We start from the raw sequence: 17,500 nt of genomic DNA, 5'->3' as shown, positions 1-17,500 counted from the left end.
TTCGAAATGCAAGAATCTTTCAAGTAACATTTATATCTGTGTGTATATTTATCTAAGACCTTGTATGTTCGTTTTCTTATAATTTCGAGGTTTGTGTGTATGTATGTGTACCCCCCCCCTATTCGACTATTTGATATTGTGACTTTAAAATTATACAGTTTAAAAAAACTAATAGAATACCTACATAGAATGTGTTGGCAATTACGTGGACTTTAAATCTTCCTGCTATTTTGTCCAAATGAAAAATTTAGACTTTTTTTCTTAAGGCTGTGAATTTAAAGACAGTATTTTTAATGGAAATTATATCTTATTCAGCAATGCTGGGTACAGCAGGGAAAGTTTGGGCATAATTTTTGTTTTAATATTTTATTACGATACATATTTTACACATACACACACACACACACACACACACACACACACACACACATATATATATATATATATATATATATATATATATATATATATATATATATAAATAATGTATATATATACATATATATATGTATATGTATAAATATATGATATATATGTATATATATATATATACATATATATATATATATATATATATATATATATATATATATATATATATATATATATATATATATACTGTATATACCTACATATTCAAGGCATCTTTTATTCTCACAAGATAGAAATAAAATAACAGTAAACGATTGTTATATAAACCCCACAATCACTTCACTTTGTGATGACCAATGACCTCCCACGGACAAACATAAATATCCCTCTCGACATGACAACAGATTCTTCTTGGAAAGCACAAGAAACCTCAAAGAAAAAAGTACTTTAGCCTTTATTCATAAACAAATAGCAGAAGAAGGGAACAGTTTGCAACAAATTTGGTATATAACAAAGTTTTACTTAGGAAGTATCAGAGGAGATCGAAAGAATTTAAAATAATTTGGAATATTTTATTTTTTTGGAATCTTGAAAATAATGTATATGCATGTAAGATGTGATTGCTTTGTTTATGAAATTTTTTTTTAGGTAAACAGCCAAATATATTCCATAATCTAGCATGGGAATTCAGATTTATTTGTCAACAAATATTTATTTTAGTTGGTAAACGTTACAATTAATCCTATATTCAAATAGGTCCATATTACACAATATTAGGAATGAAATTATTTTCCTTTTTTTATCCATATTATCATTTGTGGTAACTATTGTCATAATTATGCAAAAATTCAGATTTGTTTCTCATCAAATATCTGTTTTAGTTGGCAGACGTAAAAATTAATCCTATATTTAAATAGGACCATAAATATTCAGTACAAAAGAAATTCCTTTTCTTTGTTTATGTTCTATATTGTTGTTTGTTGGAACTCAACCACACTTATGAACAAGGTAAAGATTCGTCCCAATACTATTCTCTACACGAACAAAGTCAAAACAGCTGATGAGACAAGTTGGGGTCACTCAGAAATGTTCCATTTTCTGTTTACTTTCCTTTTTATTTTATTTCCGGGAGATGTTGAGATGTCTTGGTCGTTTCAGGATGCTGGAGATGGGCTAGGAGCAGTGACGCATGCAGGGGTAGGTCCTGATCTCCCAAAAATATTTGGGAGAGAGAGGAAAAAAAAATATAAGAAATGTCTTCATTATTCTGATATTTTTTTTTTTAATTCTCTATTACTAATACTTACTTACTTAACATTTATGCCTTTTTTTTTCTACTTTTAGATCTTATATATATAGTTTGTTCTGATTTTTCCGGACCAGTTTTCTGGGTTGTCGAGTTCTCTCTCTCTCTCTCTCTATTTATAACCACCACTAATCAGTTCGTACTAACAGATATCTCTCGTTCGTATTCTGGCTAATTTATATAAAATGGTCTTTCTGCATGTCCTGGTATATTTTTCTCTTTAAGGTAAATGGTTGGTATCTCCAGAAATTCATTTTTTTATTCCTCTTGACTGACCTCACTCTCGTAGTCTGCTCTGAATGACGTTCCCAGTTGCTGTGTAAGGGTGCTCAGTCTCTCTCTCTCTCTTTCTCTTTTTTGATTAATTTAACTCAATTTTAACTCATTTTCAAGGAGTTTTCTCGACTCAGATCTGCATGATTGATCGTTCTTGTACTTTTCAACAGACTACGTTCACACAGAAGGGTTTTTCTTGGGCTGCGTTGGATTTAAAACAGGAGGGAAACATACTTATAAAACAGGAGGAAAATGCTTATAAAACAGGAGGAAAACACGCTTATAAAACAGGAGGAAAACATGCTTATATGACAGGAGGACAACATACTTATAAAACAGGAAGAAAACATACTAGTAATAAAACAGGAGGGAACCATACTTATAAAACAGGAGGAAAACATACTTATAAATGAAGGAGGGAAACATACTTATAAAACAAGAGGGAAACATACTTATAAAACAAGAGGGAAACATACTTATAAAACAAGAGGGAAACATACTTATAATGCAGGAGGAAAACATACTTATAAAGCAGGAGGGAAACATACTTATAAAGCAGGAGGGAAACATACTTATAAAACAGGGGGAAAACATACTTATAAAACAGGAGGGAACCATACTTATAAAACAGGGGGAAAACATACTTATAAAACAGGAGGGAACCATACTTATAAAACAGGGGGAAAACATACTTATAAAACAGGAGGGAACCATACTTATAAAACAGGAGGAAAACATACTTATAAAACAGGAGGGAACCATACTTATAAAACAGGAGGAAAACATACTTATAAAGCAGGAGGAAAACATACTTATAAAACAGGAGGGAACCATACTTATAAAGCAGGAGGGAAACATACTTATAAAACAGGAGGGAAACATACTTATAAAGCAGGAGGAAAACATACTAATAAAACAGGAGGGAACCATACTTATAAAGCAGGAGGGAAACATACTTATAAAACAGGAGGAAAACATACTTATAAAGCAGGAGGAAAACATACTTATAAAACAGGAGGGAACCATACTTATAAAGCAGGAGGGAAACATACTTATAAAACAGGAGGGAAACATACTTATAAAGCAGGAGGGAAACATACTTATAAAACAGGAGGGAACCATACTTATAAAGCAGGAGGGAAACATACTTATAAAACAGGAGGGAAACATACTTATAAAGCAGGAGGAAAACATACTTATAAAACAGGAGGGAACCATACTTATAAAGCAGGAGGGAAACATACTTATAAAACAGGAGGAAAACATACTTATAAAGCTGGAGAGAAACATACTTATAAAACAGGAGGGAACCATACTTATAAAACAGGAGGAAAACATACTTATAAAGCAGGAGGAAAACATACTTATAAAACAGGAGGGAACCATACTTATAAAGCAGGAGGGAAACATACTTATAAAACAGGAGGGAAACATACTTATAAAACAGGAGGAAAACATACTTATAAAACAGGAGGAAAACATACTTATAAAACAGGAGGAAAACATACCTATAAAACAGGAGGGAAACATACTTATAAAACAGGAGGGAAACATACTTATAAAACAGGAGGGAACCATACTTATAAAACAGGAGGAAACATACTTATACTACGAATATATACTTTTGACCAACATGTTTTCACCAAACGAAGGTAAAATAAACAGAAACTTATATAAATTTGGTGTACTTTGACCAAGTACTTTAAAATTCTTTATTTTCCAAGCAATTCATGATTACTTTTATAATACAGAAGTGATCTCACAGTTTTGTATTTCTCCAAACTTTGTTTCTCATCTATAGCCTAGAAAATTTACGATTGTTCTCCAGTCTATCATCCTGCAATTTATTTTTTTAGAATTTTATATTTATTGTTTTAAAGGCTTTTGAAAAATTCCAATGCAAACATTTTCATTGACGCTTAAGCAAGCAGATACATTATAACTTTTACTGACTTCACGTCTCAGTGCTAACAGACACATACACACACACACATATATATATATATATATATATATATATATATATATATATATATATATATATATATATATATATATATACATACATATATATATATACATACATACATACATAATTGCATATTACAGACAAGTGCATTTAACAAAAAAATTTTCGGTGTTGCTATGAACTTATTTGTTTATTTTCAATTCCAGTTTTTTTAGACAAATGCACAAAAACACATAACCACTTACGAACAAACACATTCATTTAAACCACACAAAAAAAATTAGTATGAGAGTTGGTGATAATTTCTTGTTAACTCAAAACAGTAGTAAACTTTTCATCAGGATTCCTTTAACTCAAAATTCTCGCTTGTTTGCTGCATGGTTTTATTAGTTTCTAACAGTACATCTTGAATTAACTCTATATTACTTAAGTCGCCTTTCATGTCATGGGGACATGGGCAGTTGGTAATGCAAATATATATATATATATATATATATATATATATATATATATATATATATATATATATATATATATATATATATATATATATGTATATATATATATATATATATAATCACACATACGTGATGTCTATATATCAAACGCTACAAGAAAAAAAATGGAAAATAACTATAAATCCTGACTGGTGTCGGCTTCATTGCAAAGCCATCTTCAGAAGGACTGATACAAAGTGGTAGAAATTCTGCATATGTGCAAACTAGCAAGACAGTAATACGAGCGTACAAGCAACTGGAAACCAAGTTTTTGCACCTGACAGGTGTTCTGTAGGCGGAGTCCTACCCTCCCTAGTGACAGGTAAACCTTTACAAACTGATTATATCTTGCGGGAGCCCGCTTTCCTTTTTTATTATCTCAGCTCCGTTCCTTAGAATTTAAATATTTTGCATATTTGTTTTGAAAATAATTTATCAGATTTATTAATGCCTTGACTGATATTCATGTTCTCAGAGAAACTTTATTTCATAAAGCTAGATTCACTGACGTTTCTTTCCAGTGCATTATTAGAACAAATAATCTTTTTTAGTTCGTGATTTGTATTTTTAGAAATTCCACAGTCCATCTGTGCATTTCTTACACATATCTTATGCTGTTCTAGTTCCTTTACCAATGTTTATCCAGTTTAACCAATACAAAATTTATCAGAAGACTTACTGAATGGTGTCTGGTATACGCACCCATTAGTACTCTCGGGCGAGTTCTTTTAAGTACAAGATTCTTCGTTTTATTGTTCTTAAATACCACATAATAATCGTTCCTAAGATATTCCCATCTTCTCAAGAATTTCGGAGTGAGTGTAGCATTTGGGAATTACATTTTATTTTAAATTACGTTATTACTTAAGTTGCCTTTGATGTCACGGGGTCATGGTAGTTGGTAATAAGAGGAATAGCTTTGGGTATATATATATATATATATATATATATATATATATATATATATATATATATATATATATATATATATATATATATATATACATATATATATATATATATATATATATATATATATATATATATATATATATATATAATCACACCTACCACAGAATATAAAAAAACTGGGTTTAAATCCTGACAGGTTTAGACTGTATATCTGAGCCATCTTCAAAGGAATAATACACAGTGGTAGAATTTTACAATATAAATGCTAGCGGGCCAGGTAATCCATGCACAATTTTTCACTTTCCCTTCGTAAACGTATTTACATCTACATGACCTATCATTAATTAATTCTCAGATTCTTTTCGTCATAAAACATATAAACTTAAGTTTGATCCTTCCCACCAGGCGACACAATATTCTAACAGGGGAAAGTTTCACTCACCAAAACTGACAAATCTATATCAGCACATTCAGTCATTTTGCAGCCTTAAATATGAGCAGTAAATGAAAATGTCCATTAGATACTTTACTGAAGAACATTTGTGCTCGATCTTTTCCTAACTTTTATTTACTCTTTTCATCTGCTCTGAATTGGGAATACCATCTTTTAAAAGCTGTATTTTATTTTAGCAAAAATCCTGTCGTCTTTTTATAAGCTTTTATTTTTTCTCAAACAGCACCGCTACTGAAAAAAAAACGATACGTAGTTTATGGCACCATCTATGTAGTTTTATTTCTTTCAGTATATTTCTGAGTATTTTTATATTTTCTAGGTATATCTTTCTGTTATGGCCATTTTCTGACGAATACGGATACCGTCGTGTCATCAGATATTAAATTTATGATGTTTTTTTTTTTATAATATCTTTGTATTCTTGTTCTAAACATAATTTTTATGTGATCTTGCATCGAACCTAAGCATGCTTTCATTTACAGTGTTACTTTGTTGACATTTATTTTAAAATGGACTTCTCTCCCTGGTTTAAATTTTTACATCATTTTTTGCACTAGACGTTTTGTGCACCATCTTTCATGATGTGTTCAGCTCCAAACTTGTATTTCTTTAGAGTTTTTGTGATGTGTCTGAATAATGGACAGATAATTCGTCATACCTTGCTAGGGGTGAAATAGTATGCAGTAATATAAATTGTGATTGACAGTTGTCAGATTAATAATAATAATAATAATAATAATAATAATAATAATAATAATAATAATAATAATAATAATAATAATGTATTTCTGTGGAGTCTTTGTGATATGATTTCTTAATGGACAAGTAACTCATCAAACTTTGCCAGGGATGAAATAGTGTACAATAATGTAAATTTGATTGACAGCTGTCAGAATGATAATAATAATAATAATAATAATAATAATAATAATAATAATAATAATAATAATTATATATATATATATATATATATATATATATATATATATATATATATATATATATATATATATATAAAATCATAGTTTCCCTTACATCAATTCAAATATATCAACCACAATACGAATACCAGTACTTACCTTCCCTTACAGTAGGATATTCTGTTTACCCATCCAATAAAACGCAGAGCGAACGGCGCATCGTCCCCCTCCTTTGAGCTAGCAGTAAATAGCTAGCTTTATCCTTTCGTAGTGAACGAAGCCACGACGTTAAAGAGATCATATAACTGGAAAACGCCACCGCAGAACCTCTTCAGGACCTCACCTCTTCCTTTTATAGTGACTGAAACTGCTTGTAAAACTCAGTTATAGTCGAGAGCTGGGAGAGGAAGCCCACGCTCCTTGCTTTTTGATTATTCTGGTTTAAATGTCGGTCTTGTGGGAAAAGAATCACGGCGGGGGAGGGACGAATTCGTAGGGAGAATTGTCAGTCGTTGGGATTGTAAATATCAGTTTTTTTGTGTGTGTACTTTTGAAAATATAGGATTTTGGAATGCAATGTTTGGGATGTTCCAAGTATTTTAAGACAGAAATGTTTGATATATTTCAAACGTTTTAATGACAGAGTTCTTGGTTACGTTCCGAACATCTTTAGGATAGAAATGTTTGTTATACGACAGGTATATTCCAGGCCTTGTTAAAACGGAAATGTTTATTATGTTCCAAACATTTTTAAGGCAGAAATGTTTATTATGTTCCAAACATTTCAATACAGAGATATTTGTAATGTTCCAAACATTTTCAAGACAGAAATGGGATCGTTTCAAAATTCATAGTCATCATAAAAGTACTGTAAAACAAGTAAGGATTCAAAAATAAACAAACTCTCTCTCTCTCTCTCTCTCTCTCTCTCTCTCTCTCTCTCTCTCTCTCTCTCTCTCTCTCCTTGTGGCTTTCATTGAAAGTGTAACTTTCTCTCTCCCTCTCTCTTTTACTTTCATTGTAAGTCATAACGTCTCTCTCTCTCTCTCTCTCTCTCTCTCTCTCTCTCTCTCTCTCTCTCTCTCTCTCATTTTACCTCCGTTGTAAGTGTAACCTCTCTCTCTCTCTCTCTCTCTCTCTCTCTCTCTCTCTCTCTTGAATTTTATCGTCAGTGTAACCCTCTCTCTCTCATTTTACCTCCGTTGTAAGTGTAACCTCTCTCTCTCTCTCTCTCTCTCTCTCTCTCTCTCTCTCTCTCTCTCTCTCTCTCTCTCTCTCTCCCCGTTCTAAAAAAAAATGAACAAAGGTGTCAAGTATCTCGACCAATGGACAAGTCTTCAAAAATCCAAGAGTGGGGTCAATTCCCGTGTCAGCATCCGGTGAACTTCGAAAGTGGGGAGGGGTCAGAGGTTAAAAATCCTGACCCCTCTGTGAGAGAGAGAGAGAGAGAGAGAGAGAGAGAGAGAGACAAGAGGAAAGAATATACCACGGGACTGGTCCTCAAAGACCTTGGGAGGAGAAAGAAGGGATCATTGAAAGGATTCGGTTTCTGGCCTGGGAGGGATGAGGATTTGTGTGTAATATATATATATATATATATATATATATATATATATATATATATATATATATATATATATATATATATATGTATATGTATATTTGTATATATACACATATATGTATGTATGTATATATATATAATATCACTTAAGTCATAGAGTCAATTTTTGACCCAGAAAATAAATACACACGCTTACAAAAAATCTCCTATGAATGTGAATCACAGTAATACATTATATAAAAACGTAATTGCGCCATATCAGCAATCACAGCAGGTTACTGTAATAACATAACATTCCAGTAATTACACTGATAACAATCAAAAGCGTTCCCTGTGAACACCTAAAACGGAAAAGAAAGTTGGGTAATAAGTTCATGACGGAAGCAAACGCGCTTTTCAATCCCGTATGAGTTCTCACGTGTGGAAGGCATGTGAGGGGTCCAGTTCACTTTCAGTACTTCTAGAAAAAATGTTTTCTCTCGTAGGCAACTACAAAATTCTTATAGGCAACTACAGTCTGTAGCAGGCAAAATAGAAGTGCTTACTTTCATTTCAGTTCTTATAGGCAACTACAAAATTCTTATAGGCAACTACAAAATTCTTATGAAATGCTACAGAAATTCTTTTAAAGCAACTACAAAATTCTTATAGGCAACTACAGTCTTTAGCAGGCAAAATAGAAGTGCTTACTTTCATTCCAATTCTTATAGGCAACTACAAAAATTTTTATAGGCAACTACAAAATTCTTTTAGGCAACTACAAAATTCTTATAGGCAACTACAGTCTTTAGCAGGCAAAATAGAAGTGCTTACTTTCATTTCAATTCTTATAGGCAACTACAAAATTCTTATAGGCAAATACCAAATTCTTTTAGGCAACTACAAAATTCTTTTAGGCAACTACAAAATTCTTATAGGCAACTACAGTCTTTAGCAGGTAATACAGAAGTGCTTTTAGTTCAATTCTCGCAGGGAGCTACAAAATTCTTACAGGCAACTACAAAATTCAAATAGGCAACTACAGTCTTTAGCAGGTAAATTAAAAGTACTTTCTTTCAGTTCAATTCTTGTAGGCAACTACAAAATTCTATTATTTATTTAATGTGACTACATTTCATATATCTAATTTTGAAAGACGACTTCTAAAATTCTTATAAGCCTTCACTCTTTGGAATGTAAAAATGGAAGTGCTAACTTCGGTTCTAATTCTCATAAAAACCTATAAAATTCATTTGCAACCTTCATTCTTTACTTGGTACAATAGAATTGTAAATATATAAATAAATAGATTAAATAAATAAGTAAACAAATAAATAAAATAAATATAAATAACTAAATATGTAAATGAACAAATATAGTTATATTAAACAAATATAATAGAGCTATATCAAACCAACATAATATAGTCACATTTAAGTGAATAAATAGATAAATAAAAAAATAAAAATTAATAAAAATAAAATAAAATAAAATTATATACATATGCAAATACTGTAGATAAATATTGTCATATACAACACTTGCTTTTAAAAAGCTCATACGTTCGAAATAAATACAAATAAATAAAATATGATAATAAAATAAAATAAAAAGATATATGTAAGTAAATAAGTATATTTATATACGACACTGGCCTCTTAGAAAGGTCACATGCGTTCTCTTCCTAAGGTCCCCAGTTGCTAGGTTGATGAGATTAAGCCGCTGACTTTAGCAGCCCAGGAACTTAGCGCCAGGGAAGCGTAGCGTAGCGCGGTGCGCTTTTATGCTAATTGGGTTAGCAGTTTTCCGTCACGCGGAATATTGGAGAACTGTATTTACAAACTATAACGTCTGGTTTATTCTTGGTGTTACAGTTTCAGTTTTACTAAGGCATTGTTTGGATTAATAATCTTTTTTTAATAGTTTTTTTATACATTTTGTCATATTTAATAGCAGGAGTACCCTATGGTCATGGCCAAAATATTTTGGCTGTCACCGTGTAATATATATATATATATATATATATATATATATATATATATATATATATATCTATATATATATATAAATAATATATACAAAAATTTTTATTTTCTGTAAAAGCACATTCAGGGTTTTGTAAAGACACAATTACCTTGATTAAAATGTATCACTTATCTTTCATTAGGACTTAAAAGCTACATTTACACGGATATTTATTTAAAAGCCCCACATTATTATTTCGTTTATATACTGATTACAGATCAACTCATTTACATTTTATTTTTGTGCTAAAAAGTAATAAAAAGGATTTAGAAATATTCCCAAGTTGTATTGGTAAAAATAACACACACACACACACACACACACACACACACACATATATATATATATATATATATATATATATATATATAATATATATATATATATATATATATATATATATATACATATATATATATGTATATATATATATATATATGCTAATATATATAAATAATAATAATACATATATATTAATTTATACCTTGCCATCCAAAATTCAAGAATACTCATAAATCTTAATGGTAAAAAGAACTTACGTTCGAAAGAAAAAGTGTAGCCCGTGACAAAAAAAAATTATTTTCCATACATCTAGATCATAAACATTATCATAATACCCCAACTCAATTATTGTTCCTAAGACACTGGTATAAAAGAATTTTAGAACCCCCGCTTTTCGACAGTTAAAACGCGTCGTTCTGACCGTCGAACATTCCGTCTGTGATCTGAGAACGAAGCGAGAATCAGAGTCGAGAGATTTTTGTCGTCGAGCGATTTTTTAAGAATTAGTTTAAATGTGCTTCTCAGTGTTAGCTGCCTAGGTATAGTGAGCGTGTGGTGTCTACTAGCTGAGTGTGTGTGTGTGTGTGTGTGGATGTACGTTAACTATGTGCTTCGATGTGCTATAAATCAAATATGTACACATATATCTATGTGCTTCCCTGGGTAATAGAATGCGCCTGTTTGTTGTTTGTCTCTCACTGACACACATACACACAGACATACACACACATCCCATATCTGTGCTTCAGTGTACGTGTTGTTCTTCAATGTTGTTGTTGTTCTGTTTGCGAGAGGAAGCGGGCAAGAGATTGGGAGCAACACACACACATACACACACACATTCCATATCTGTGCTTCAGTGTACGTGTTGTTCTTCAATGTTGTTGTTGTTCTGTTTGCGAAAGGAAGCGGGCAAGGATATGGGAGCAACAAACACACACTTACACACACATACACACACACATTCCATATCTGTGCTTCAGTGTACGTGTTGTTCTTCAATGTTGTTGTTCTTCTGTTTGCGAAAGGAAACGGGAAAGAGATACGGCTGGAGCAACAAACAAACACACACACAAACACACACACACCCCATATCTGTGCTTCAGTGTACGTGTTGTTCTTCAATGTTGTTGTTGTTCTGTTTGCAGAGTAGCAGAAAGAGATTAGGAGCAACAAACACACACTTACACACACACACACACATTCCATATCTGTGCTTCAGTGTACGTGTTGTTCTTCAATGTTGTTGTTCTTCTGTTTGCGAAAGGAATCGGGCAAGAGATACGTTGGGAGCAACAAACACACACACACATACACAAACACACACATACCCCATATCTGTGCTTCAGTGTACGTGTTGTTCTTCAATGTTGTTGTTCTGTTTGTGAAAGGAAGCGGGCAAGAGATTGGGAGCAACAAACACACACTTACACACACACACACACACACCCCATATCTGTGCTTCAGTGTACGTGTTGTTCTTCAATGTTGTTGTTCTACTGTTTGCGAAAGGAAAACGGGCAAGAGATACGTCGGGAGCATAGTTCTTGCCCGGGCTTCTCTCTGTACAACAACAGTGATGCGACCTGTTGGAAAGAACCGTTGCATGCGCGCGCATCTCTCACTCGTAGAGGTGATAGAAATTCTTTAGGCACCTATACAAGTAGGCTATAAAGTCAATACTGTTTTTTTTTTTTTTTTTTTGAGCAGGTAGCCTTGTACACCTGTTAAATGGTTAAGCAGTAGTGCAGCTAGCTTAGTTAGTTGTGTGAGGCCAGACTTCTTTTTTTTTTGTCTTGGACAGTGGCTATTCCCCCAAACACCCCCAAACTTTTGTCTCACACGCGCTGTGTCGTGAATATGCATTCGCAAGCAGACCTAAGCCTCTGTATAGTCGTCAGGAGGTTAGAGTAAGGGAAATGTAAAGAAAAGTAAAGAGAGAGTAAGGAGTAGCCTTGATGTTATGATTAGGTTTCTCTATATGAACACAGTAGTGCATATACACCAATAAATTAATTTCTGATCATTCCTACAAGATATTTTGAGGCAAATATTTGTGGCACATCTTAGCTACCACCAATATGTTAATTTCAGGTTATGCCTACAAGATATTTTGAGGCAAATATTTATAACACATCTTAGCTACCACAAATATACTAATTTATGACCATTCCTACAAGATATTTTGATACATATTTTCAAAAACGCCTCTCGAATGGCATCTATGAACCCATAGCTCACATCCTGTTTCCTTACGGGCTGTACGAAAGCTCGTCACTCAGTTAAAAATAGTTAGAAATAATAAAAAAGGAAACAGAATGACTGGAAGGGTATCGATAACACTGTCACCCTAACTAGATTAGCACTGTTCTGTTCCAGCCCGTGTAAAAGAGTTCTGTGTTCTCTAGGTAGGGTTTGTATCTATAGGCTTTTGTTTTCTCTAAAGCAGCTGTGCTGTTGAAGATCACATTTGGTGGCTTGAAGGCGGCATCTGCACCATATTAAAACATGTCACAGACATGTCGCCAACTTATCCCACACACATTGCAAACAAGTTGTTTACAAGTCAATGACTTGTACAGTATTGGCTACAAATTCGTTCTCCACTTGTGAATGTCGATTTGTCTTCAATTTGTTCGTGATATGTGTGAGAGAAGTTGCCAACATGTGTTTGTGACATGTTTTGTTGAAGATCAAAGCCTGGTGGCTTTAAGGCTGCATCTGCACTATATTAAAACGTGTCACAGACATGTCGCCAACTTATCCCACACACATCACAAACAAGTTGTATACAAGTCAACGACTTCTTTAGTATTGGCTACAAATTCGCTCTCCACTTGCGATTGTCGATTTTTTGTCAATTTGTTTGTGATATGTATGAGATACGTTGGCGACATGTGTTTGTGACATGTTTTGTTGAAGATCAAAGCCTGGGGGCTTTAAGGCTGCGCTAAATTAAAGCATGTCACAGGCGTGTCGCCAACTTATCCGACAAACATCACAAATAAGTTGAATACAAGTCAACGACTTGCACAGTGTTGGCTACAAATTCGTTTTCAACTCACGATTGTCGATTTGTTTTCAACATGTTCGTGATATGTGTGAGATAAGTTGGTGACGTGTCTGTGACATGTTTTGTTGAAGATCAAAGCCTGGTGGCTTTAAGGCTGTACCAGCATTAGATTAAAACGTGTCACAAACATGTCGCCAACTTATCCCACGTATCATAAACAAGTTGAATACATTTCAACGACTTATGATTATCCAGTATTAGCCAAAGGTTCGTTCCCCCACCTGCAGTTGTCGACTTGTTTCCAACCTGTTTGTGATATGTATGGGATAAGTTACCGCCTTGTCATAAACATATTTATGACATGTTTTAATATAGTGTGGACACAGTTTTCGACATGTCTGGAACAAACGAAGGTAATCAAGAGGAAGACTTGAGTGAAGTAAGATCACTGTGAAGAGAGAGAAAGATAGGGTGAGAGAGAAAGAGGTAGAGAGAGAGAGAGAGAGAGAGAGAGAAGTGTGAAAAAGACTTTAACCTCAGTGGTTTCTTCAGGATATATTTGTCAATAATATTTTTTAATCATCTCCATCGGGGCAGACAGATTTAAAATTGCTAAAATATGAAGCAAGGTTCTGTAACATCGAGAATTACATTACTTTTCAAATAGGAAACATCGGTTAAAATCTTGAGAATTGAATTGATACAGTTTTTCATGCGTAATTTTGAAGGGAGAATCAAATGTCAATTTTAAAAATATCCACAATGGTCATGACATTAATTATATTCATGTCATTAATTATATGGTTCTAAACAAAATCGTAAAAAAAATCATCATGACAAGATATTCATTGCATGATTCTGAAAAAGTGAATATCAATTAGGTAGACAAGAAATTCGTTTAACTATTCTGGAAAAGTGATTATCAGTAAGGTAGACACGAAATTTGCTTCAGTATTCTGAAAAAGTGATTATCAGTTAGGCAGACAAGAAATTCATTTATTCTGAAAAGTAAATATCAATTAGGTAGACAAGATATTCATTTCAGTATTCTGGAAAAGTGATTATCAGTTAGGCAGACAAGAAATTCATTTATTCTGAAAAAAGTAAATATCAGTTAGATAGACAAACTCACCGGGGGCAGGGGAGATGCCTTGCAGATACGGCACTGTTGTGTTAAACTCCTAGAAGAGCACAAATATAAAAAAATAAAAAGCTAACTTAGCAGCTAAATCTCACCAGCTGTGATCAAATCGGCTTCAGTAGGAAAACGCCTTCAGTGTTTAGTTCTGTGTCTCCACCGTATTATGTGTGACCGGTCTGTCTTTCTGTCTATCTGTCTGTCTGTCTGGCGGATCTGAGAACAAGGAGTGATCTTATTACCCCCTTTTTCGCCAACAGGTTGAGGACAAACAGACGCGGGAGCACGTTGAGCGGCTCTTCAAGAAGTTGGACCTCAACGGAGATGGTGTCGTGACCATCGACGAATTCATCCAGTCCTGTATGCAGGTAAGAAAGATTGGTGTTTCTGCTGGTGGTTAACAAGTGATGTCTTTGAGGAAGGATTTGATTCCCTGGTTTGTCTTCTGTGAGAAAATTTGCGTTTATTTATGTAAATCTTTCCCTAATCTAATGCTGCTGTGATTGACAAGTGATGCCTTTGAGGAAGGATTTGATTTCTTGGTTTGTCTTCTGTGAAAAATATGGAATCGTGTATGCACATTTTACACTGGTCTAATGATGCTGGTGATTGACAAAGTGATGCCTTTGAAAAAGGATTGATTTCTTGGTTTGTCTACTGTGAAAAAAAAAAATTGCCATCATTTATGTGAATTTTACCCTGATCTAATGATGCTGTTGATTGACAAATGATGCCTTTGAAAAAGGAATTGATTTCTTGGTTTGTCTTCTGTGAAAAAATTTGCGTTCATTTATGTCAATGCTATCCTGATCTTTACTATATTTTTTTCTATTTCTACTCTAAATATGAATAGGGATTTGATTCCTAAAACACTAGTTTTATCACCACTGTGTATCACTGTATCGAAACCAAAGGCTTTGGTTCGAATCCTGTGAGAGGCAGATACACTTAATTATAAGTACCCTTGGGGGTGGTATAAGTGGCTTAATATTTATAAGTATAAAAAAGTCACTTGTGTATAAGTGACGTACCTTGATAATCAGCCAAGTTCTCCAACTTGCGAGCCAGTTATCATGGTGGAGATGGACTGGTACCTTTTCTAAGTACAGAACTTGAATACGACAGGAATATGTAAACCACAGTCAATATCAACTTATATCTATGTCGACCACTGAATGGCTAAGTCGACTGTCTTATCTTAGTATCGAAACCAAGGCTTGGTTCGAAGCCGATATCAACATTTCTCTTGAAAACTGAATGGTGGTGTGGACTGTCTATCACTGTATCTAAACTTAAAAGGCTGGGTTCGAATCTTGTCCTGGGCAAATTCTCATGGGTGTAAATATTATCAGAATTTATTTCAGAACACTACAGGCCTTAAAAGTTTTCTCATCTAATGCTGTGAAATTTCTAAATGGTTGAAATCCTTGACAACAAGTCGACTGTCTATCATAGTACCTAAACTAAAGGGCTAAGTTCGGATATTGTCATAGTATCAGAATTTATTTCAGACCACTACTGACCCTAAGATTTTTCTCATTTACATAGATTAGACTGAAGAAACATTGAATTCATTACCAGTACTTGGTAAGAATGCCTTCCCACTTGGACTAAATACCATTCCAAACCCCTCAAATAGAGTTAGAAATACACAGCCAACATTTCAAGGCTTCGAATCTCCAGATTTCTGACGTCTTTAAGTTCCACCCTCTCGCCTGAGCAGCGCCCCGAGAAAAAGGCAGCCGTAGAAATACCATCGCAGTCGGCATTTGCCTCGTCCTAAGTCGGATCAGAATCTCGGTTTCTCGGAGACAATACTAGAAATGACATCAGTGTGAAACCTCGGCAATGTCACCCGCGGTACGAGAGACCTTCGGGCTCACGAATCGTAGCTACTTTTGGAAGAAGAAGAATAAGAAGATGATTTAAGACCGAGGGGGACGGAAATGATATAGAGCAGAGTTCGTCTGTCGCTCGGTTGAGTCGGATGAAAATGCTTGATTTTTAGGGAAGATTTCAGCTTGAAAGCGATACGTCTAAGCCTCTGAAATCACCTGATTGTCGTAACTTTCCAGAATCGTGGATAATCTCGTAACAGTTACAGAAATGCCGCCATGTTTTGCATAACTCTTCATCTCGTAACACTCGGCTAAATCCCTACGAAGGTCGAGACAGCTCTGAAGACCAGTTCTCCCAACCAACTCGCTAATAATTTTTACTGGTGACTGTGCAATTGCTCCTGCGCTAATCTTCTTTAGTTTTTTGCAATGCTTCTTTTTAAACCTTGGTATTTCTCGATACCTGCGAGAGAGAGAGAGAGAGAGAGAGAGAGAGAGAGAGGTCCTTTGTTTCTGCTAAGGCAGGGCCGTCCAAGATGTTTGGTCTGAGGGGCCACTCTTGAAAAAACAGTCTTACGGGCCACCTGTGTGAATATATGTACTGTATATGTGTGTGTATGTATATATATATATATATATATATATATATATATATATATATATATATATATATATATATATACATACATACATATATATATATATTATATATATATATATATATATATATATATATATATATATATATATATATATATATATATATATATGATGTAACGAACCAATGAAACTTGTCTTAGTAAAAACTGAGTTTCACAAGGAATATTTCTTTTATTCATGATAAGCGGTAAATCTAACTTTTATGATATAAAGAGGAGAAATATATTTTCACTTATTTTTTCTCTAACGGGCCACTTTTGGCCCACGGGCATGGGGTTGGAACGGCCCTGTGCTA

General features: G+C 33.6%; 1 protein-coding gene across 1 annotated transcript in view; it reads left to right on the top strand.

The window, feature by feature from the left end:
* The window catches only part of LOC136841382 (calsenilin), a 412,775-nt gene that overhangs the window by 316,945 nt on the left and 78,330 nt on the right, over nt 1-17,500 (top strand). Inside the window, exons 6-7 of the mRNA XM_067108293.1 lie at nt 1,531-1,569; nt 14,968-15,075. Of these exons, the coding sequence (XP_066964394.1) occupies nt 1,531-1,569; nt 14,968-15,075 (147 nt within the window). The remainder of the gene's footprint in view (nt 1-1,530; nt 1,570-14,967; nt 15,076-17,500) is intronic.

The sequence above is a fragment of the Macrobrachium rosenbergii genome, chromosome 9 (genome assembly GCF_040412425.1).
Source record: "Macrobrachium rosenbergii isolate ZJJX-2024 chromosome 9, ASM4041242v1, whole genome shotgun sequence".
Classification (NCBI taxonomy): domain Eukaryota; kingdom Metazoa; phylum Arthropoda; class Malacostraca; order Decapoda; family Palaemonidae; genus Macrobrachium; species Macrobrachium rosenbergii.
The sequence above is the reverse complement of the archived record's forward strand: the minus strand, read 5'-3'. Positions and strand labels throughout refer to the sequence as shown.